Source organism: Manacus candei, unplaced genomic scaffold, assembly GCF_025592945.1.
Source record: "Manacus candei isolate 608988 ecotype Guabito, Panama unplaced genomic scaffold, ASM2559294v1 h1tg000018l, whole genome shotgun sequence".
NCBI lineage: Eukaryota > Metazoa > Chordata > Aves > Passeriformes > Pipridae > Manacus > Manacus candei.
In genome coordinates, this window is record NW_026138066.1 from 5,069,965 (window position 1) to 5,094,730 (window position 24,766).

Sequence of the window (24,766 nt, forward strand, 5' to 3'; positions counted from 1 at the left end):
AATAATTATGGTTATGACAGGCTAAAAAAAAATTTACTTTTGTATTCACTTTTGTGTCACGAAAAAAGGAAGGCTAGATGGATAATAGGTGACCCAGCTTCTATTTTTTTGTGCAATTTTCTCTTACAAATTTCTCTTACAAATACTTTGTATGCCATTTTCAGTCACTTTTCTCTTGAAGAATGTTTTTACTGTTGAATAAAAAAGTTATCTGTGACCTGAAGTATTGTGACCAGATTCTTTAGATAAAATCCAGGACTAAATCTTGTGGAGGATCTGAAGATGAATGCAGAGATCTTGAAACTTGCTAATAAGGCAAACAAATTCGTATGCTATTTCTAAGCAGATAGACGTTATAGAATATTCTAGTTCTTCTCAGTAAGCAGTTAAAATTAACAATGTAAAGTCAGAAGATGTAGGAACAGAATTTAAAACATGTAGGGAAGTGTATAGTATATTACTTTAATGTTTGCAGTTCTTAATATTTGGAGACAATTCTAAATATATAGTCCTTACCTTTTGAGGTACATAAATTGCATATAATAACAATCTGATACTCAGATAATATAATACATATTTATATTTTGTTTATTACCTAGGATTTTTTATACCACAGAGGTTTTGGAAACATGATTAACTGGATATTTATTTGCAAGTGTTGAGATACTGATTGGTCAGTTCGTCTCACATTTTCCCCTCAAGTGTTTTTCCCTTCCCTATTTTAATTTAAAAGTGGTATTTAATGAGATCATGCCATAATGTTTTGGACTATTTATGATATTCTTTGTGACTATCTTTTGCTATTTCTGGTCTCAAGACTTAAGTGAGAAATATATGTACTTATATAATGCTGTTGCACCTAACAGGATTCAAGTGCCATGTAGAACATGGCTATTGAAGTCAATACATAGTACTGAGAGTATTACCTTAGGAGTGAGCGGGAGATAATTTTCTTGAAATGATCTGAAATGCTCTTTATTTTACATCTAACAGGACCAGTTTGGTGTTTCTCTATTTGCAGGATGACCGCTTGAGAGAACCATTGCAAAAGCTGAAACTGGCTGTCAGTAATGTCATGCCTGAACAGTTATGCAAGTATCAAGAGGACTGCCAGGCCCGCAATCAAGCCAAGAATGCCAAGTAGGTATTTCTGGAGATTGTGCATGCCTGTTCTAGAGTCCAGATGGAAGTCTTTATGCACGTTGTTCATCCTTGAGCTCAGAAAAGCACTCAGCTCCAGTTTACTGGTGTCTCTGTTTTGAATTGTACAAAATACTTAGTTTTGTGTAAGTATCATCTGACTCCTGAGAGAAATTCCATTAACTGAATGAGGTAGGTCTTGAGAGAAAGAAATCTGAAGGGTTACTGGACAATTCCTAAATTGGTGGATTGATGGAGGAGAATGGTGTATTCCTTTTTCATTCTAATTTTTTCCATTATAGTTAACTAATTTTAGACTTGGAGAAGCATTAATATTTTGATAAGCATCCTGCTATTTCCCAGCAGAGGCACTACATAGAGCTTATAGTGGCATCCCTGAGAGCATCTGTACAATGTGTCCTGTTTACTTGTCTCTGAGGACCATAAAGCAGTGGGGAGAGGAAGACGAACTGTTTATCCTTTCAGGAAGTATAATGAGAATCTGAAGACAGGTCCTTTGTGGGTTTCTTTCCTCATACCTTAAATGACACTATTTTTCAACGAAATATTTTGTCTGTGTAGTATACCTATAAAGAAAACAATGGTTCCAACTGTAGGTTGCAAACGGAAGATGAACGAGAGAAAAATGGATCAGAGGAAGATGATGATGAGAAACCCGGAAAGAGGGTTGTGGGACCCAGAAAGAAGTTTCATTGGGATGACACAGTGAGGTGAGACAAAGCTACCTCTTCCACCAGTGATTTTCGCTGACTTTATAAAGTGATCTCCAGGAGGATGTTATTACACAATACTTTGAATAAATAACTGTTCCCAGAATTACACCTCAGAAGTTTTGGAAAGTGTTGGTGCTAAATATGCGAAGTAGAATTCTGTAGTGCTGAAAAGCCTTTTTCTTTAACTTGAAAGGCAAGATCATCCTATGTCCAACCCTTTCAGGTTCCACTGCTTGTTTTTCTGCTTTATCCAAATACATGAGGATTTTCTGGCTCCAGGACTTCAGGTTTCTTTAAGCAAAGAACAGATGTGTAAGCAGTTATAACTGCTTCCCACCTGTCTAGGAAGAAGTATGTTAGAAAACACCAGTGAGAACTAAAGATTTCTGCCACAGTAGGACAGGCCATCAAGATTGGTGATGCTGGTTTGGCAAGCCTAACAATCCTTTGGCACACCAGCACCTAGAGTGCATGAATCTTAACCCCTTCTATTCCCAAGGAACACAAATTCTATAATAACTCTCAAAAGCAGATTCTGTCTGAAATTATCAATTATTAGAGTTCTGTTTCCTAGAGTAGATGTTATTGAAAACTCAGATTACTATTATTTAAATAATCTAGGCTTTTAAGCAAGCAGATGATTCTAAATTAGTAATTTCTCATGCAAGATGTAAGCTAATTTTAGTACAAAGGTGTATATATATTACTTAAAGGGGCTGGTGGACTTCTCGCGATAAGTCTTTTTATATGTTAAGACAACAGGTAAGAAACTTTCATGAAATATATACAACCAATATACCTTGGACTGGCCTGGAGGGAGCCATACTTGAAGAAGAGATATTTAAATCTCTTGCTTTTTTCATTCAAGAGGCTCTGAAAGGCTGATTTACTTAACTGTGTGCACTTTTATATTTTCTAGGACAATAAAAGAATCTCTGTCAGAAAGAATCTTCTGTTGAAATACTCAGTGTAGAATGGATTTCACTTCCTTTCAGACAAGTGAGAGAGAGGTCACTGTGAGCAAAGTGAGAGGACATGTTTCAGCTATGAGAAAACCACAAAAAATATAAAACAAATTACAGAATAATAGTAGGATGAAAATAAGAGCCATATGGTCTGTTGGAAATGGAGAAGTGACAGTGGTAGATCATACTGGTTTGTAGTAGCAAATTTGTGCAGTGCAAACATCCAAAAAACACGATTGGAACTGAGCACTTCCTACAACTATCACTGGACAGCAGCTTTCATTTCTCAGCCTTTTCCTGCTGAGTTTTTGAAAGGGTTGTTTCTTTTCTTTTGTTTCTTTTTTCAGGTCTCTGTTGTGTAATCTTGTCAAGATCAAGCTGGGATGCTATGAGCTAGAGCCAAATAGAAGTCAGTCTGCTGAAGATTACCTCAAAACCTTTATGGAAACAGAAGTGAAACCACTTTGGCCTAAAGGCTGGATGCAGGCAAGGTAAGATACCTGCTTTATAAATCTATTCATTTTGGTGTTAACTATTTTTTGAATCTTTTTTATTGTCTTACGTTTGACCTCAATCATGTACTATTAATATTGGTTAGAACTTTAGAGTATGTTCATGAAGCTGGAATATTTTAGAATGAATGTTTTTCCAAAATGAATTTTTCTGTCTTGTTTGCAAGCCTGAGAGTGAAAAAAACCACTCTTTTCCTTGGAGAACTGTTAGATTTTTGTCATCTGCTGGGGACTGAATTTACTGAAGCTCAGAACATAGCGTGTGATGCTTCGTTTGAGGGGAAAGTATGAGGCAGGAGGGTAACTGCTTGGGAAGTTCTTTGTGATATAAGAAGTGATAGTGATATAGAAAGCAGTTTTGCCTGTATGTTGTCACACTGCATTATCAGACTGCTTACATAGACTTTAAAATTATAAGCTGCAATTTCAACACTAGTGTCCAGAAAACACTTAAGATTTGTGCCTTCTATTTCCTGTATGCAATTGGGATGCTCTGTGATACTGCAGTTAAAAATACACTAGTTTCTATAATTGCTTCCTACTGCCATAAGAAGAAACAACCATACAAAATGGGGGGGGATAAAATGGAAGCAATATTAACCATTGTGAAATACAAGTTTGACCAAGTTTTCAAATGCTTTGGAGTGAAAGAGAAGCAAATACGATTTGGCCTGAGTTCTTTCCTCCTGTAGCACCCACTGCAAAAGACAATTTCCCATCAAATCTTGACCTGACTGTAAAAGCTAAATCATACAACAGTACTCATCAACTTGCTCAGGAATACCTTGATTGTAGATTAGTCAAATCTGTATCAAGGTGTAAAAATAACTGTACTGAGATATTTCTTAGAATAGACAATGTGTAGACAATGAGCTGCTGGTGAAATGGTAACGAAAGGAACAAATTAAGTTTTACACTTCCTGTATACCAGCAGCTGACTTATTTCCATTCAAGGATTTAGTTTTGTATACTAAGTATTCTGATGAGTGAGATATTATCTTATTAAGATTTTACTGAAGTAGATGAGACAAGGAATCCCAGTTTAGTTTAAGAACAAATATGGAGATCACTGATGATAATGGTGACATAGCCAAGAGATACTGTGAGATGGTTCAAGAATACATAGAAGTGAAGCATGTTCAGACTTTGCATTTGAAAGCCATATAACATATTTGGTTCTCTCCTTTTTATTTAACAAGTGTGCTGAAAATTTCTATGAGCTTTTAAATTATCTATACAATTGGTTTCAACAAAAGAAACAAAAGAAACCCCCAAAATGCCCTCCCAGCCCCAAGCCCCCCAGAACAAACCAAACCAAAACCACCAACAAACCAAACAAACCCCAAGAGCTAACAGATGTTAACTTCTTGTTGACCAGCAAGGCTTCATTTATCAACTGGGCAGTTTTAGTACCATGATGATTTACAAATTGTCCTGTATCTATTGGGAGGCAATTCCCTGGTTTCTGTTTAGGAAGCGATGTATTGTAATTTGTAGGCAAAGTTATGCAAAGAGGAAAAGAAAGTATTTCCTGCAGTCTGGCAGTGGTAACTCCTAATACAGCACAAAATTCATATTCTGGATGCTCATTTTGTTGGGACTTTAGGGTAGAGGTTATCATGCTGAAGGATTATAATTTTTCACTTTTATATGCGGCCTCAAGTGAAAAGGAGCTATGTAAAATGGAAACAAAAATTAGTAGGCATTTAATGCTAAAACTGATCTATTGACTATATATTCATAAGGAATTCTTACTTATCAGAGTAGGTCAGTACCAGACCTTTGCGGGTTCAGCTCAGAGAAAGAATTTCTTGCTCTTCCAAAGTTAACTGTATTTAATGTTTCTCATAGGTTTGTAAAGAAGCATGCAGTAAGGTATTGATCATAACTTCAAATTACAGAATCACAGCATTGTTAGGGTTGGAAGGGACCTCTGGAAATCATCTAGTCCAATCCACCTGCCAAGGCAGGATCACCTAGAGCAGGTCACACAGGAAAGTGTCCAGGTGGGTTTTGAATGTCTCCAGAGAGGGAGACTCCACAACCTCCTTGGGCAGCCTGTTCAGTGCTGTGCCACTGTCAGTGTAAAGAAGTTCTTCCTCATGTTGAAATGAAACTCGTGAATTTACACCTTGTTCATTTGTATCACAATTACCTTTGTCACGTGAACTTTCCATGTTATAACTTCCATACTGTGCCCCAGGATATTGTTTTATTAATATCCATGGATTTAGAGAAATACTTTTTCATCTTAAAGGATCCCAAAGCCTTTTCAAATAATGTAACTGCTTTTTTGTAACTGGGTTACATATTAATTCCATGTGTGTCTGAAAAAAATCTGCAACCCAAATAGGTGTACGTTCAAAAAAAACGAAGTGTAAGGAATAGGAAGTCTTTCCTTTAATTCCAAGAAGATTGTCATCTTTGCAGGTGGTCATGCCAGTAGGCTTGCAGGTCAAACACCACATTTGACTTGAAATCATGATCAGAGAGAAACAATTTCGTACTGATCTCTCTCTCATGAACTTTTATATCTAAATATATGTATGCAACAGAGGGATTATTTTTCAAGCATGTTCTTGCTTTGGAATATACACTGCACTCTCTTTTCTTTGTACCATTTTTGTTTTTTGTTCTTGTAGTACTACCCTTTTCTCTTTAAGGATGATACTGCAAATTACTGGGGCCTGTGATTAATTTTGAATTTTCATTTCCAAATGAAAAAGATTGAGGAATGGACAAAGCATCAAGAAGGAGGTGGGGAAATATTCTGGAGAAGCTGTGTAGGTCAGAAAGTGGCACATTGAACATGTAATCAGAAATGTTATTTTTGCTCCATGATGTTCTTCATAGGCATTCAGTAGCCTCTGACAGGGGGATTTGGAGGTTAGTATGGTGAAGAAAATGTGAAAATGGAGCTGGAAGTGGAATCTGAGAAGTAAGGCACTGAACTGTAGTAAGAGAATGTCAGTGTTTTTTTACCAGATGACATAAGATTTGTGGTTACTTGGATTTTTCATAATTATTGCAGCTCTACAGGTGAAAAGGTCTTGTTTAGACAGCTGTTCATGATGTCGCGAGTCAGTGTGATTGGAGTGGTGTAGGAAAATCTCGTCTGTTCTGGTTTGCCTACCTGGAAACAAGGAAGGGGACCAAGTTTTCATTGTCTGTTTATAGCTGCATTTGGATAGCAAGCTGTAGGATAGGTACGGGTCAGGAATCATTTTCACTTCCCAGTTGTCAGCTTGGGACCTGATAACATTGAAATAACAGCATGTGAACTGTTGAGATTTGTCATCCTGGCTCTTGCCATTCCTTGGCTCTGTAGTAAAGTTGTATGTGTAAGTCCAGTATAACTAAAGTCACAGAAATGGTTCAGAATAGCCTATACAGAGTACTGAAGAAAATTAGAAACAAGCTTGGCTACTGTGTTCTGACTTTCTTTAAAGCACAGAGGAAAAAAAACCCACAACAGATTAAGAACCACAAACCCAAACCTATGATCACTCTGTTGGGCATGCAGTGTGAAGAGTTTACAGTAATCCTTACTTTGATATTTAAAATATTTAATTAGCCTTTGAGGAGAGAGAATTCAAAATGAGTTTCTTCTGTCCAGCTGAAGGAAGTAATATTCTCTTATGTTGACTTCTCTTTGGCCATTTACTGAGGTATTTTGAATGTAAACTTAAATTATTATAATTTTTTATTTAGCATTCTTCTGTTTATGGATACCTGGACCTATATCATGACAGCAATACAGACAAACTACTTACTAGCTACTCTGGGAACAGATAATCAAAGGGTGGTTCTGAAAATCAAAGCATACTTTTGTATTTTGTGGTCAAGTGCCATTTGTCACAGTAGAATCACCTCATGTTCTTTTTCTCATCACTGTTTTAGGATGCTTTTTAAAGAAAGCCGAAGTGTTCACAATCACCTCACTTCTGCTCCGTGAGTATACTAGTGACAATTTACTAAGGTCTTTAGATGGTGGATAACATCTTTCCTCATCTTCATGCTACTTCTTTTTGGATGGAGGGAAGAAAAGGGAGGTATTTTGGGATTTGTTTGAAGATACTTACAATGATGTTTATATATTTTTTAATGCTTTAATTTAGGCATATAATTGTAATGTTCTTCTGGCATTATATTTTAAGTCACGAAGTGGCTAGTAACTCAAGGGGATATTAATTGTTGAATTAATGCCTTTTACTCAAAGTATTTCAAAGCACTGCACACTGCCTAAATTTTGACATGCAGCATATTAAAATGAACTCAGGCTGCTTTTTTCTTTTCCTCATAAATATCTCTGTAATTACAGAAGGCTGTGTATCTTAGTGGATTTTATCTTCTTGATTTTCAGACAACACTGTGTGCCTCTCAGGAGCTGTCCACATACAGCCAGAATTCAGACAAATTATTATGACTTGAGTAACATCCAAATTGCAACCTTTGTGATAAATATGATTAACATAGGATATTTTTCTACGTAATAGCAAAACTGAATCATGGTCCACCTACAGTAAGGTTTTTTTTTAGCCAGGCATATTTCTAGTTGCTTAGGAAAGGAGAAAAAATTACCTATAAGATGTAAATCTGTTGATCCCCTTGAAGAAATAGAAATGAGAAAAGAAGGTGTGAAATGCTGAGCTTCTAAGTTGAAGCTGATGACTAATAATCCTTAATGCTGTCCTTGCTTGCATAGCTGCAGTTGGTGCTATGGTGTTCATGTACACTGCAAAAGAAAACCTGGAAGTTTGTTAAATGACTTCTTGCAACAAACCACTTTTTTGTAGTGGGGAGAAGCAACTGTTTTTATCTGGTTTGAAATAAATGAGAACAGGAAGTATCTTCCTCAGGGACAAAAACATCAACATAAAGTGAAATTATATTACTACTCTAGATCATTTCAGTGTAGACAAAGCTCTGCTAAGTAGACAAACTCGTTAAGATGCTGAAATGAATTAATATTTTGAAGGTCCTCTAAATCACAAAAATAAAAAATAGGTCTCCTGATATGTCAGGTTATATCAGCAATTCAGTTGATTTTGCAAGTAATTTACATAGCTCTACCTGACCAAAAATGGTTTGAAAGTGTGTGTTTTTTCTTTCCCCCCTATATTTTAACCCATTTTTTATTTCAAGGATGTTATACTATTAAAGCTGAACTCTAGTAGTCATCCTTCTAGTTTACAGGGACATAATCAGGGTAACACTTACAACAAAAATTACTTACTTTTTTTTTTGTCTTCTGATGTGCATCTGTCTCCTCTTTTAGGGCAAAGAAGAAGGTGATTCTGGCCCCTAAACCCAAAGTGAAGGTAAATGCCTATTTAAATATCTGAATGTTCATTCAGTGGTCCAGTATGACCATTTAATACAACCTGTGTCTGCTGCTGATCTGGGAAAATTCTTGCAGAAGGTTTCCATCAGGGTATGCTGTGAGAACTTGTTGACTTGGTGGTGCATTACTTTAAAGAATGTAGTAAAAAATACTTCTGTATAGCTTTCTTTTACTTTAAGCTGTACTAGTTTTTTGAAAAATTATTATGAAGAGGGACCAGTTCCAGTAAAGTTTCACATCTCTTAATGTGTGATCTGTGTGGTTTCAGTTTTTATTGAATTTGGCAACACTGGAAGAAAGTGTTGTTGGGAGGATACCATAATAAGTTGATCGAGGTTCTCATTAGACATGACTAGGTGTCATCTTAATTCAATAACAATTTTATTTGACAATCAGATTAGCTATTCTTTTCTGCACAGCATTGATTGTTCTTCACTCTGTGGGGCACTTGTAGTTATGTGGAGCAACAGTAGTAGGTTTTCAAATAAAAATATTGAATTAGTACCAGGACTCCAGCACCTAGATATCATAGGTATCTCAGTATGGAAATTTCAATAGTAGATCTTTTGGTTTATCTGAATTTACAGAATAATAGTATTACACTAAAGACAGCTTTAAATCTACTCCAGAAAGACTGTTAAAACTGACTTTTCCTATTTCTTCATTCTCAGGACTCCAGTCCAAAAAAAGAACAGAAGACCTGTATGTCTTCAGTCAATTCAAGTTGTGCTACTGTACTGAGTTCCAGCACACCTGTCTGCACCCCAGCCAGCTCTAGCTGCACACCAGCTCCAGAGACGATCTGCTTGGATGACTCACTGGATGAAGACCTCTCTTTCCATCCACCCTCACTGGACTCTATTTCCGATGCTCTGGCAGTTATCAATAATGGTGCCAAGGGATCACCTCTTGGGTCCACCATAGACACACCAACATCCAGACCTCGCCCTGGGCTGAGGGAAGAGAAACTAGCAAGCATTATGAGTAAGTTGCCTCTGGCAACTTCAAAGAAAGTAGAGCCCACTCAGACATCCCATTCATCAAGTCTTATTGCTGGTCACACAGGGCCAGTACCAAAGAAACCCCAGGACTTAGTTCACACTGGTATCTCTTCAGGCCTTATTGCTGGATCTTCAATTCAAAATCCCAAGGTTTCCTTAGAGCCTTTGCCAGCCAAACTACTTCAGCAAGGACTACAGAGGTCAAGTCAGATCCAGTCTGCTTCCTCTTCTCAGACTCATGTTTCTTCCTCTAAGACCCAAGCAGCTGTTTCCACCTCCTCTCAAAGAACCAAGGATGCTAGTATCTTGGTATCATCTTCTGAGACTCAAGGTGGTACTTCCTCAACATCACAAGTGACAAAGGTGCACCAGCATTCAGCTGTACAGCAGAAATATGTAACTCCTTTGCAAGCAACTATTAGTAAATCACAGACCAATCCTGTGGTGAAATTGAGTAGTAATCCCAAACTGTCTTGCTCATCACCAATCATCAAGGCTCAAGATAAGTCTGTAGTATATCGCCTGCCTTTGTCTAATCCCTCATCTGGAAGCAGCTCTCAAGTGTCTCACCCACTGGTTTCTCGGACAACATCCAGCACCTCTACCTCTAGTAACTATTTAGCCAAGGCTATGGTGTCACAAGTTTCTTCCCAGGGTTTCAAGCCTCCCTTCTCCATGGCTGCCTCTCCCAAACCTGCTGCCTCTCCCAAGCCCACTTCATCTAAGCCCTCTGTGACACCCAAGCCCAATGCATCACCTAAATTTTCATCGAAGTCCACCTCATCCCCCAGGCCTGCAACAACACCCAGTTCTTCCAGTTCAAGTGCACTAGTTTCCCAGAGTAGTCACTCCAGCAACAACCCCCTTCATAAACAGACCAGTGGTGTAAATATCAGCAGGCAGTCTCCCACAGTGAATTTACTGTCCTCTAATCGCACCTCAGGCCTTCAGCCTGCAAAGAACCCTCAGGCTTCTTCAAAATTGCCCAACTCTTCTCCTTCTGGAACTGTTGGTAAAAATAATTTGGGTGGAGTTGGAATGAATGTACCTGCCAACAGAGGCAGTAACCTTAACTCAAGTGGAGCTAGTAGGACTAGTCTGTCTGGGGGAACAGGAAGTGGAACACAGGGTGCTACTAAACAATTGTCAACTCCACACAGACCATCTTCTGCCTCAGGGTCTCCAGTTGTAGCAGCCAGCGTGCAGGTATGCATCTTACAAGTTTACATTTGAACCTTATCTTGATATTTATCACATACATTTTGTAAACATTCTTAAAATATCTTCATTTGGAAATGTCATAAATTTAATTTTTATACTTTCCTAAGCATAAATGCTGATAGCGATGAAAAAATGTCACACTAGAGAATAGGTGTTTCCAACTGATATAAATTTCAAGGATCAGTGTGGAACAAATCCTCACTGTAAAATGTTGGTTGGTCTGTAGTGTGGAACAGAATTCTCTTTTTTTTAAGAGCACTGGAAAAGGTAAGCTTTATGTGGAAATATTTTCAAGGGATGTGGTATTTTCTTGCATTATTGGATTTGTGTATTCATGCATATTTACATATTTGTAGTGATGGTGGTTGTGTAAAAAAGTGTCATCGTACATTTGCTGTCAGGCTGCATGGTTAACTTCAAAACTAGAGCTCAGTTGCTTGTGGTTGAGTGTAATTCAAGACTTGTATTTATAATTAACACTTGCAAGGGCTTCTGTATTTGTGATTATGTATTTTATTTTGTAGGATCTAGTCAAACTGAATGAGACACCTCATTTATATATATAGATGCCCTAGAAATTGAGAGCTTATAAGTATCATTAGAGATAAAACAAGTTAAGCAAAACAAACATTTTGAAAATACTGTTCTAAACCCCATGCAAACCTATTACTTACCCAGAAGACAACCTGCTTTCCCAAGCTGTGTTCTTATTGGGAATGCTTTAATTAGTGAGACAATCTCATGTCTTCCTCTCTCCATCACTCTCTATCCTGAGGTCTTCACTACTTAAGAAAAGCAGTGTTGCTGTAAATTATATTTTTGCTGTACAGCAAATGAAAAGCTTTGTATTTTTCTGAATAGTGCACATTGCTGTTGCATGGGAATGATGTATACTTGACTTTAGCAATGTTTAATAATCTTTTAGCTTACCATCAAATTTCTACTAATGCAGCTGAATAACAGGAGGAAGATGATTTTTACAAGACACTTCCATGGTCTTTTGTCCTACTGTACCAAAACAGTCAACAATAAATATCTGGCAGGCTCTGACACAGCTTTTTCCTACTTTGGGTACTTTGAATGGAAAAAAAAAAAGATATCCACAACCCTTATGCTGTGTAAGGGCCACTGAGGTACCACAGAAGGCCTGGAGAAGAGCTGAGCCAGGTACATGCAGTTTGAGTACTCTGGAAGGTGCCTGGAGGAGACAAAAAAGGCCACAGTGAATGGATTGGGAAGAGACTTGTTACTCCTGGTGCAGTCAACAGAATCCAGTGAATACAGTCACTGTGATGTAGAAGAAAATGTGAAATGGGTGTGGTAGTGCTTAAAAATGATGGGGAAGTCAAGGGAAGTAGTGTTGTGCTGGATGATGAGATGAATTCTGGCAAACCATCCTATAGTTAAAGGCAAGTAACAATGATCATCTGAGTAATGAAATACATTTTGGCCATAGTGATTTTGAAGAGCACTGAAGGGGGTGTGTGTGGTAACGTGAGTCCATGCTATATATATAATACAGCAAAATAAGGTGTGTTGTTGTATAGAAAGGGGCAAATCAGCTAGAGGCACTGAGCACGTGTGGTATTGCTAAAATAATTATTGCATGTGGGGTTTCTGACATTTCAGAAATTACTTAAAGCTAGAAATGGTTCTGAAGAATGGTGCAAGGAAGATAAACCATGGAATGAGGCTGTTGGTGCTGTGCACACTGAAGCTTAGTCGGTGGAGTACATTCAAGAAAAGATTAGAATCAAATTACCTCCCAGTCCAAGTACACTGAAGGGGAAAATATTTGTGATCACTGAGGGCTTTATTTAGCCATAAAGGTCTAATGACTGGCTGCTGAACTTAAATGAGTTCCGGACTTGTTGTTAGGTACAATGAACTAAGGAGTTAGTTACCCCTCTTAAAACTTCACATAAGACTGAAAGTGAATCTCTTTTCCTTTAAGGCCTTAGCAATTTAATTCCTGTTTGAGATGCTGTTAGTCAGAAGGTGAGAATGGTACCTGAGTTGCTCATTAGAATATCTTGGTCTGCTTACATTGAAAATCAAACTAGATGATTTTATTTGGTAATAAAGATGTTCCTAACTAGGAAGTTTCCAAGAAGTGTTTCCCTCCTTTCCACTTTTGATTGACACAATTATTTACCAGAATGTAAGTTTACACCTGCTGAAGCTCTTTGAAGAAAGTTACATTTTAAGAAGACAAAGCCAAAGAGTACACATGTGATTTCCTTAAAAAGCTCTACCTCCCGTTAGTACTTGTGAGCAGAATCTGGTTTAGACTTTTAAGGATCTTAATGACTCAAATCTACAGGACCAGGATGAACCCTTTTATGAAATATTGTACGTGAGTTAAATAGAAACATCTGAACTGCAGCTCTTTTAGGGCATGCTCTGTAGCTCTTTTCACCACTGTACTTCTCTCTCCTCCTTTTTCAGAGAGTAAACAAGGTCTTGGCAGATCTCAAAACAAAGTTGTTTTTCTGTTTTCAGGCATTTACAAATCCACAATTGCAAAACATAACTGTATGGTTTTTATTTTGTTGCACTTTACTAGATTGCATAGACAATGAACAGTTGCCATTTGGGAGCTGTTGTAGCTAGAATATTCTGGCTGATCTTGCATTTTTATTTTTAAACTACAGTGAATTTAACTTCATTTTGACATATCTGGAGTGGAGAGATTATTTTCCTTTGCCTTTTCCTCTGACATGTGCATCCACACATATACATACATATGTATGTCTGCATTTTGGTAACCTGACTTCTTGAAGTGTGAGGGTTCTTATATATGAATCTTAATTTTCAGAAGTCATTGCTTCTCAACAACCTCTTAAGAAATAAAGTTAATGTTCTGTTAAGACCCAGATTTGGAGAAGGAAGAGTAATACTGTACATCTGAAGAAATTCAGATCAACCTCTCATAACTTCATATTAATCAAATAGAAGATGTTGCTCTAAATTGTGACTGTAGACCCAGTGCATAGTTAGAAATGAGACCAAGGAAATTATCTGTAAGGCTGATGAGCAAAACATGAGAGAGGAGCTGTACTGTCATGTCTGAATCAGATATAATTGTGCTTGCTTAGCAGATGAACACTGGGAAGACCTAGGTGGATAAGTGGATATTTATTAATAGTTTAATACACTTCTCAACAGAGCAACACTTAACAGGGAATAGTCAATTTTTATATCCTTAAAGAATACAACTCAAAGTTTAAAAATCTTGAAGTACTGCTTTTTTTGTACAGTCAACAGCAGGAGCATCGTTACTGGCTAACGCCTCACCTCTGACTCTCATGGCATCACCCCTGTCTGTAACCAGTCAGAATGTGACGTCTGCACCAATAACTCCTTTTGGGATGCTGGGTGGCCTTGTTCCTGTGACTGTGCCCTTCCAGTTTCCCTTGGAGCTGCTTGGCTTTGGGACGGACACAGCTGGAGCGACAACCACCTCGGGATCTACCTCAGCGGCTTTCCACCACAGCCTAACTCAGAGTGAGTGGAATTAGTTATCGCACTGTCCCATGAGGGAAGATGCATCCTTAAAATGAAAATTGAGAAGGGAAGCAATAAAGGTCTGAGACACTCAAATTTGGTTCTTGAAAATCCCTATAGGAAAGTAAATGTGATTTCTTCTCTGGTAAAAAACTTTCTTTACGTAATTACCTAAATGTCATAAATCACTTTTGGTAAATTTAACTTCATCGTTATATTCACAGTATATTTTTAGGTTTGAATGTGGTTTTTTGGGTTAACTTTTAATACCTTACCTTTAGAAAGGAGAATAGCTTAAAAGTCTCCAAATGTCACAATACAAATAAGAGACTTAATATGCTGATCCATCAAAATATCCTTAGCTCAGTAATCGCAGATATCCAACAGCTCTTCTATGAGGAACTATCAACCAAGATGGCATTTATTTTTTCTGATTGCTTAAAAAGAAATTATTTATGTTTTTTACCCATATAAATTTTTGGCCTTTGTGCCGAAGGAAATAATATGAAGGGTCGCATCCCAATAGTGAGGCATGGTCCTTGCTCTGACTTTTGATTAACTGTATCTGAATAGGTCTGTTTCTGTTGACTTGTAGCATTCTGATGGCTGGAATCAGAGTAAATATCAGCTTAATATTTGTTTTGTGTTGCCGGGATACATCTTCAGAAATCTGTGGAAATTAGCCCCTACTACAGCTGCACTACACAAACTTGTTGTTTCACAAAGACTGCCTTTCTCCTCAAGATTTATTTTTTCTTTGCTTTCGTTTTCCTCCCCTCAGACTTACTGAAGGGTTTACAGCCAGGTGCTCAGCATGCAGCGACGCTGTCTCACTCACCTCTGCCTGCTCACTTGCAGCAAGCTTATACAGGTAAAGACATTGTATTTTTCTTATTACTTATTTTGAACTTAAGTCCGATTTCTGCCACAGACTGAAATAAAATGTACAGCAGTAGTTAGTTTAGAGAAGGCATAACACAGGGACAAACTTTGGTAGCAGAAGGTAGTACTCATTCTATTGTAGCGGTTGTTTTTGAAACCTGAACAATTGTTTTTCCCTCCATTTCTCTTCAAAGTCAGGAACAAAATAAGTTCAAAAATTCCAGAGTACTTTATTGTAGCAGTTTAGAAACTTAAGTGTACAAATTCAACTAGTGAGTAAAAAAGGAATATATTACTTACTGGACGCTAACATGATTGTTTAGAGGCTGCATAAAGTCTTTTTCCACTCAATTTTCATTTCTCCTTTGAAGGTGAAAACTGATTTCCCAGATAAAAGCTTTTTCATATTTCTTATAAGAATGTATTCATATGTGTAAATGGTATGATGGTTTCCTAATAGGGGATCTGCTTTCCCTAGGAATTTTATCCTTGATAAGAATTGCATATTTTGATTAAGAAGAGAAACTTGAAGCAGAATATCTTATTTTTCTGTTTGTAAGACTTAGAGCTGAAAAAGTATTAGAAAGCTTTAGAAGGTTTAGAGTGTAGTCCTTTCTTTGTCACCTGCAGTGTGTTTTTGGGGGGCCAGGAGAAGGAATGGGAAGGGTGGCAGTGGCTTGGTGGGCATTCTTCCTATTGTTCTGAGAGTTCTCAGCACCAAAACATTGGGCAGTGTTTTGGAATGAAGCTTGATATCTCAGGTTTCAACAATGCTGTTTCTAATAAACGAACTACAGAGAAAATGCAAAGTCTTCCACTCTGTAAAGACAATGCACTTTTTAGTGATGCTAAAGCTGAACCTGCCACATTCCTGTCTCTCATGCTGTAAGATACAAAAACAAAAGTTCACTCATGCTTTTATTCTTCCCTTTTTTTTCCTGTCTCTCTACTGCAGATGGAGGCCAAAGTAAAGGGGACACTAAGTTACAGCGGAAAAACCAGTGACTTCTGGACAAGCAAGGGAGCTGAAGCAGTTCTGGTTGGCTGACAGAATCTGCCCAGTTGGGAAAGTGCTTATTGTCACAGGGCTGCTGTTTCTGTCGATGTTTACATATTCTGATCCTAAGCACTGTGGTGAGAGGAAGAAGAAAAATAAAACAATACTTGATCAAAGAGAGAAGGAAAAGGAGGACTGGTCCTCCTGGTCATGCAGACTGGTCATAGCTTGATATTGCCTAAAGAAACAACGTTTTTTATCTGCTCTGATTGGCTCTTAAAAGAAATTGATCGTCAAACCCACAGCAGCACCAACATTTTTGTCTGGGTGAAGTCCAATGAAAAGTGGAAACCATGAGAGGAGCTAGAATAGGTTTCTCCATTCATTGTGTAAGGTGGAATCATTCACTTCTTTAGTGCCCAGAGTGCCCAGGGTAAGATTATGTGTAGGTCCTGAGTGTATTAAACGGTTGTGGACCAAAGGTTATGTAGAATAGAGGTGGTGCTGGGATACTTTGCATTATAATTAAACCTTTACACAAATGCAGTTTTTGATAATGGGCATTTTTCCAGATTTACAAGGCTGTTTGGCTTAGGGAGCCTACAGGTGTATGCAGTCTCATTAGAGAATCGTCTTCAAAAACAGATCTCCTGGTACATCAAGATGTGAGACACACACTATTTGTTTGATTTTTTTTTTTTTTTTTAAAGTACAAAAATTCTTATTTAAGGGAGGAAGGGGATGGAAAATTCTTCATTACATGAAAAGGAAACCCACATTTGATTGGTCAGACTAGCATTTCTTTCCCACATTATATTTTTAAAGGCATGCTAATGTTTCAGTCCTTCCATTTGTTAAACTTTCTTTTACCTCTGCCACGTGCTTATTTGCTACTGAAATTGTTATGTTCTATTCATGTCTTTCATAAACAACAACCAGTTCTTTGCTGATTCTCGATCTTAATTTTTCATCTAACTCTTCCCAAAAGCCATGCATTATACTGATTTCCTAGTTAAAGAAACCTGATTGTGACCTATTTCAGAGTCAGGTTAATACTGCTTCAGGCATTAGCCAAAGAGGAGTCGTTCAAAAGCGACCAGAGGTGCCTTCTCTTCTGGGGGCTTGAATGGGTTGTCTCCAGCATTTCCAGCCCCTGCTGGCCTGGGGAGTGTCTGACCTGAACTCTTTCTTACATGGTAGCACAAGACTGCAAAGCTGGCTTTTTTTTTTTCTTTGATAGCAATACATCAACTGGTTGACGTGTAAGATTAGAAAGTATCCAGCACATGTTGCACTTTCAACACTAGGACAGAACTTTGCAATTGCATCCCTTGCGCTGTCAGATAAAAGGTGAGAATGGCAAAAAGTTAAATAAGTCATTGGGGAAAGGAGCAAATAAAGTAGTAGGATGCCCTTCTCCTTCAGCCCTAAAACATTCCTTTGACCAGAGATGCTGAAATTCCTAGTAAATAGTTTTTCCAGTAGTTTGACCTGAGATCGAACCAGAGACTACTGGTTATCTCACACCTTTTAGAGCAACTTTGACCCATGAATAATTAATCTTCAATGTTTTTTGCTAGATTATTTCGAGCTTGCAGGTTTCTTTTACATGTGATTTATTTTTCTTAGATCAGACAACAATTTCTTTTCTATTTAGAGCTCATTTTAATTTTATATAAATATATATACATAAATTTAAAATAATATATATTGTGTATTTAGTATAAAGATGTTGGGTTGAGCTCAGCAATAAATGTTTTTGCACAACACTTCTGTGAAAGACAGATTGAATTAAGATGCATTAGTTCATTAATTTCACTCCACAGCATCTGCCAATTAAATGCTTTTTAGCTAGCGCTAATGTTTTGTATGTGGCGTGTTGATTGGATAAGCTTGCATCTCCACTGAGGTTATTAAGAGTTGAAATATACAGCTGTGTAGACCCTGGCATTCTTAATACTGCACAAATTCTCTCAAAATACCATGAACTATTTAGAATGCAAGCTTTATCTGGTTTTTTCCCCTCTTTTCTCCAGGAAGGGTTGAAGGAAGACAACTTTTGTTTTTTGAGGCCCAATGGTTCTGGCAGGATGTTAATTCTCTGAACTGTGTCAAACCTGACAATTTTAACATTGCATGTAGCTAAGGGAGTTGTGGCAGTGAGCCACTGGGCAGCAATATATTTAAAAGACCCTGTCCTAAGAGTTCTACCTCTTCTATGTTTTCCTCATCAAGGCATCTCATTCAAATTGCCATCTTTTGTCTTCATACTTAATGAAATTTTAGACTGGGAGACTTGGAGCCCTTTATAACTACAGCACAAATTCCCTTTCAGCGTTCCTCTCTTCCTGGAAGTATGCTTCATCTTCAGTTGAAGAGCATCCTCTCTAAATCATGAGGGTAGGAGCAGTGCTGCCTCTGTGTCCTACTGAGCTTCTCAGTCTTGGGAAACAAGTAAACTAATACTTCTTGTGGAAATAGTAGGATGATGAGAATAAAGATGACCATATGTTGTTTGTGACTTCAGTTCAAACAGCCCCCCAGCAGGTAACTGTTTTCAGTCATTATGCTCCTGAGCTTCTTTGGAACGAGCAACATAGGGAATGTAGACCCTTTCATTGCTGTTCCCTATTCTCCCTGGTTAAACTTAGCAAGGCCGAGTCAAAGGAAATCATAGGGTAATTCCCTACCTATGCAGGTAGCATAGACAGGATGGGGAAGGGAAAGATTGCTGCAGCGTCCAAATGCGAAATTAGGTTAATGTTTTACTATTTTCTGCACAGCAGCTCTTCTGAAGACATTTGCCCCCAGGTTTTTACTACTTTTTAAGGGCCTTTGTTAATAAATAAACTGTAGTTGTACATACTAAATAAACCCTCAGTATTCACAAGCAATAAGAAAGCCAAGTATAGCTGTCTTTTCCAGGCAGCAGGGCTGAACTTGGTTTGGGGACTGTATATGAGCTAACATGTCAAGCTCTCTGAAAGCCCCAAACAAATGCAAGCAATAACTTCAAACACAGGTTTTAGATGTTAAAACCGTCTGGGTAGTATTTTCTGCTACATGATCCAAAGTCCCTAAAGTCGCAGTAGCTATTTTAAATCCATAGAGACACTTGCAAAGAAAGAAGGCAGGCTAAATGAGAAACAGGCTGCAAAGTTTCCTGGTACTTTGGACTAGAACTGCAGTGTTCTCCCACTCGGAGATGCAAATGGCCTAGGCCACTTTGTCCAGCCTTCTCTGTTGATTTGAGAAACATGACTAAATACTGATCAACTAAGTCACAAGTGTGGATGCTGTGGGTTTCACATCTGTTTTCTGCTAATCAGAAGTAACTTTTAATTACTTGGGTTCTGCTGTTTGTTTGAATCCGATCAAAGTTGTCTGATGCACAGATTTAGGAGTGGGACAGGTGTTAAAAGCCTGTTCCTGCAGTCCCATCATCTGACCCTTCCTCCACACTCCTTCTCCACTTGGTGCAAGACCCTTGAGGACATGAAAACAGAGAAATCTTGCAACTCTCCCAAACTGCCATCAGTTGTGCGAACCAGTAACCCTCTGGGAGTCATCTTGGACTCCAACTAACTTTATCACATTTGCTGCTACATTCGTAAAATGAACTTTTGGCTGTATTTATTAGCAAATTTTAATCTAGTTTACAGGTTGGGGTTTTTTTGTTTTCTTTTGATTAGTTTTTGCCCACAGATGGATTAGAAATGTTGGGGTGTTTGGGTTGATAGGTTGTTTGTTTTGTTCTAGTTTTGTTTTGGTTTTGAGTGAATTGGTGAAAGCAAAGTGGTCCCTCTTCTGCTTTTGTTTTGGATTTTTTTTTTTTATTATTATTTTTTTTGGTAGGGAAAACCTACAGCCAAGCCAAACTGTGGAAGGCTCCCTCCCACATCAACTTTTCATCTTTTGCTGAACTGGGGGGAAATCATTAAAGGGACACTTGCTTTTTGTTTGGGCTCGTTTGTTGTTTTGGTTTGTTGGATTTTTTTCCATAATGAACCAGAAGGTAAAAGCAGTAGGTAAACAACTGATTAATTAACACTTTATGCAATTTTAATTTTATAGATATTAAAAAAAGGTTTGGTAGACTTTGATTGGTCCAAGCTCCAGTGAAGTGGCTGTTACCCTCCATGACTTACTTGATTCAGGCTTTTGTCCTTTGTTTAAGTGCCTTTTTTTTTTTAATTTTATTTCCCTATCCTCTTTAAACTTTTCTCAGAGATCCTGAAGTGCTAGAAGGCATTTTGGAGGAAAATCTTAAGCTTGCCAAGATGGCTTTATGCTGTTATACTATTTTTTTCCCTTTTGTAAAGAAAAAAACAACCAAGTGTGTAATGTGTATAACTTCATGCTGCTGTACCATGGTGTTGGTTCTGTGTGCTTGTGCATTCTTTCTCTCTCACGCACACACGTGCACACACACACACACATACACAGCAATATTTCTGAAACCTGTTCATCCTTCTACATTCTCCTGGCTCTGTCAAACTACTTAATGGTGAAGGTTTGTGCAAAGATGGCAGTACAATAAAAGAGCGTGTGCGTGAGTGTGCGTAAACGTGCATGAGAGAAAGGAAGTGGCTAATGGGAATGAAACTTCTTGCATTTTTCTCTGAAGGTTTTAAATTTTTCTTAATTAGGTCATGAGTAAAACATCATGAGCCCTGTCTGGCAACCTTATTAGCTACTGGACTGTTTCACACAATTATTGAGGCAAAGATGTGTGGCTGATAGCCCCAAGGACATGTGGGGGAAAGAGAGTTAAAACAGGAGCTTAAATAAGTTTGAGATGAACTGCAAGGCATCCTGTGTGCAGCTAGTCACATCTGCTTAACACCGGTTATTGCAAGGATTCTCACACTGTCCATCATATGTAAAAAGAAATTTGATAAAACCTGCAAGAGTGCAGGTGCTAATTGAACTTAAAACTGGCTACGCTTCACATGCTGCCTAAGTTCCTCACCATCAAGTACTTTTCTAGTTGTATTTTTTCTTAATTTATTGAGATTTTATTAATGGTTTGTTCTCTTATGACTCTGTTGTTAGCTGCAGGTGAACTCTCATAATATTGTCTGTGCTTGTTTCCTTGTTCTCTGACAAAATTAGCTATCTGCAATAGATGATCTAGTGATTTCAACACCTTTGTGCTGAGGATCTGTCTAACTTATGATTATTATAAACAAGAATACCTGAAATTAGCAATTCACTTGTTGACCAAGTGCTAAACTTAAGGTAACATGTATGCATCATTAGACTGTTCTAGTTCTGTGATGTGCTTCCCCTGGGGAAGATCTAATTTTGAGTTGCAGTATGAAAAGGAAGCATTTATTTTACCAAATGGGAATGGAATGAAGAGTCCTTTGTGAGTGGAGAACCAGACTGGAAAACAAAGTATGATACCAAATACAACATATTTCCTGTGGCAGAGAATAGCCTCAGTTCTTGGCTTGTCTTCACATATTTGACTAAACCTATTATGTAAACTAAACCATAGGCGGATTTCTCCTACCAATCCAATGGTGCCAGTCAAAGATAGGACTATTGCTGGTAGCTCAGCCAGTTGGAGTGATAGTTGAGGGTGCTTCTTAATCTCTTTAGATGCATTAGTGAAGTTACTTAAGTGGAGTTTGCCGCACCCACCTGTGTTGCTGTTTAATTAATTTTGGTCGCAAATGCTCTTTTTCCTAGGCTGATCTGTGGGAGTCTACAGCTGGTGATGATGGCTGAGTGTTGCAGTCTTTTCTAACAAATGCAGCTGTTGTGAAAATCTGTGCTGCTTAAGAAATCACTACCAAAATAAGCAGCCAGAAGTATGATTACTGGGCCACTGGGAAGATGAGCATTGTGTAGGGGAACGTTTTGTTTGTGGAAACTTCCACTGTGGCTTCATCATCCTTTTTCTATGACCTGATGATCCCTTGCTGCTGTAATAGCTTTTTGGGTCTGTAGAAAGCCCTGCTGCTGCTATGAGTTATGCTGAGAGATCAGTATGGCCTGGAACTGGCCCAAAACTGGGGAATTACAAAGATTCCCCACAGCTGTTTTTGCACACTCATAAACAACACTGCACTGATCTTGTCAGTAGTCAAGGATATAGGTGTGTATTTTGTAGCCATTTTTGACAGCTATAATTCTACAGAGCAACTCGGGGAGGAGAAAAAAAAAGAAGAAAAAAACCCACCACCACCCCCCATGTTTTATATCTAGAAACGCATTTCAGTCTCTTCCCTTGCTGTCATCTCCTGCTTAAATAACAACCATTAACTAGTAAGTTTTTCTTCATAATGAAGTAATCCCAAGCAAGCAACGTACACTCTGTTTGACTCCTATCATGTGCAATGCTAAAAGGGTTTTTTATGTTTCTTTCTTCTTTTTCCTCCTAGTAATGTGTACAGAAGTGTTTTATTGACAGACAGTCATGTTTGCTGCTGTCTAGTACCAAGAGAAAAAGAGCAGGGGAGAATCAACCAAAACCAGTCAGGAGATGCTATCATAGTAGGCCAAACCGTGTAGCTGCCAAGGCAGCCAGAGCTACATTAAAACTTAGCAGATTTCACCAGAGGAGTGGGGAATGAAACTGTCTTGTGTTCTCAGCTTTTTCCAGATAAAGCCTTAGTTTGATTAGTAGTCACTAATATCAACTATGCAGATAAGTATATGTGTTTCAGTGTTACATGCATTCCTTTTCCTAGCTACCCCTCTTAACACATACTGAAATTTTACCCAAAGAAAATGGAATATTTTTGAATGTCTGTACTGCAGAATTTTTTTGCTAACATGAAGAAAAAAACTGTATTTTAAAAAAGAAACCCTTTCATTGATGCAACACGTAGTGTCAAGTGTCATGAAGTTGCTTTGAGAGGGAAGCTAAAATCACCTCTTGTGACAGGTTTTAGTCTGAGAGTTTCTCAGAATATTCAGCTCTCACAATTGGTTTAAGAAGCCGCAGCAATGTTTTTTGATGTACAGATTGGATTTGGGGAGAAACTAATGAGACATCCCAGGTTTCTTTCCAGCATCAGAAGTGAATTAAATTAGTTTTTCACTGAAATGAAGTTGCTTCTAAACATGGGGAGTTATCAGCTAAGTAAAAGCTAAATCACAGTCCCCAGGTGTTTCTCACTGGTCTTTTAGTCTTGTTGTATGTAACTCAAATAACAATTTAGCTCAGAGATGAGAACCGTAGTGTGTGTTTTATTGCCGGTGATTCCATCATGTAGCAATTAGTACCATGTTCTTGCATAGTTCTCAAGATCTGTATTGGAAATAGATGGAGAAAGTTTATTTTTGGACTACTGTTTAAAAAAAAAAATACAAAATTAACTCCTACTTTTTACCCTCAAAAGTCTACTGAGCAGCGCTATATTTTAGCAGTTAAACTAGTACCCTTGTTATGTGATTTGTCTCTTGTAGTCTTCTTTTACTAAGGGTTAAAAGCATTTAATTAGTAATCCTTACAATGTTGGCATTCTCTAGCTTAAGATCAGGTGCTTATAATAAAAAGGGCATCTGGGTTGATAACTTCTGATGGTACAAAATCTCCATGTTCAGAATATTTCATTGGAAGGAAAAACAGGTGTGGGTGCAAGTCCCTTTGGTTCTGCCTGATAAAAGAGGCTCAGTGAAGAAAAGTGCCCTGCACAGCTAATGGCAGTAGGGATCATCCCCTCAACAGCAGTTTGGCCTCCATATCCTTTGTTTGGTGTCACTTTTAGTATATAAATATTTTAGCAAGTTTGGATGTAGCCAGCTTAACTCTACCTGACTTGCTGTGATCCCCCAGACAATGAAGGGCTGAGAAACCATTTTGCTACCTTTCACTGGGGAGCTCAGAACAAAAGGCTGGCCGAGGTTTATTTTTTATAAACGAAGTGTTAAATCACTGCGAGAATTCTTTGCATTCCTCAGCTTCAAACAAAGGAATGCACAGTTACTACAAGATGGCAAACCTGTTTGAGTTGTTGATTCCTGTGATGCTTTACTCAGTCCTTCATGACTTTGTACAAGATCACCTTCCTCCTTTTAATACTCGCACATTTCGGATTATAGGGCTTAGTGATGGAGAGAGGATCTCAACAGCCTTGTGCTTACCTGATGAGCTGTCCAGGGAAACTGCCCCGTGAAATGCTCCCCTCTTGTGACAACAAGCCTGAACAACCAAATGCAGCTACATTTGGGTGGTTAGCACCACTTTCATTTGGAATTTTTAGGGAGGTATGTTCCAATAACTTCAAGGGATACTGTGTTTTAAATGTGTGGTTTCTTTCCTCTCTCCATATAAAACTGGACCTGAACACAAGTTTTGAGTTGTTGGGGGTTTTTTTGTAATAATCTCAGGACCTGAAAGATTGTAGCATTTAGTGTGTCTTAAAAATGATGTACTGTACCAGCCATGGATTTTGTAAATAACACCTGTCTCCCTTTTTTGTATTTTAATTTTTTAAAAGTGTGTAA

At 38.0% G+C, this 24,766-nt stretch overlaps 1 protein-coding gene across 1 annotated transcript in view; it reads left to right on the forward strand.

Moving 5' to 3' along the window:
- The window catches only part of UBN2 (ubinuclein 2), a 53,448-nt gene extending 29,817 nt beyond the window's left edge, over positions 1 to 23,631 (forward strand). The window contains exons 9-17 of the mRNA XM_051784141.1: positions 1,022 to 1,140; positions 1,758 to 1,871; positions 3,187 to 3,330; positions 7,252 to 7,302; positions 8,630 to 8,672; positions 9,367 to 10,902; positions 14,178 to 14,424; positions 15,206 to 15,295; positions 16,262 to 23,631. Of these exons, the coding sequence (XP_051640101.1) occupies positions 1,022 to 1,140; positions 1,758 to 1,871; positions 3,187 to 3,330; positions 7,252 to 7,302; positions 8,630 to 8,672; positions 9,367 to 10,902; positions 14,178 to 14,424; positions 15,206 to 15,295; positions 16,262 to 16,311 (2,394 nt within the window). The 3' untranslated portion in view covers positions 16,312 to 23,631. The remainder of the gene's footprint in view (positions 1 to 1,021; positions 1,141 to 1,757; positions 1,872 to 3,186; positions 3,331 to 7,251; positions 7,303 to 8,629; positions 8,673 to 9,366; positions 10,903 to 14,177; positions 14,425 to 15,205; positions 15,296 to 16,261) is intronic.
- Positions 23,632 to 24,766: the final 1,135 nt, after the last annotated feature.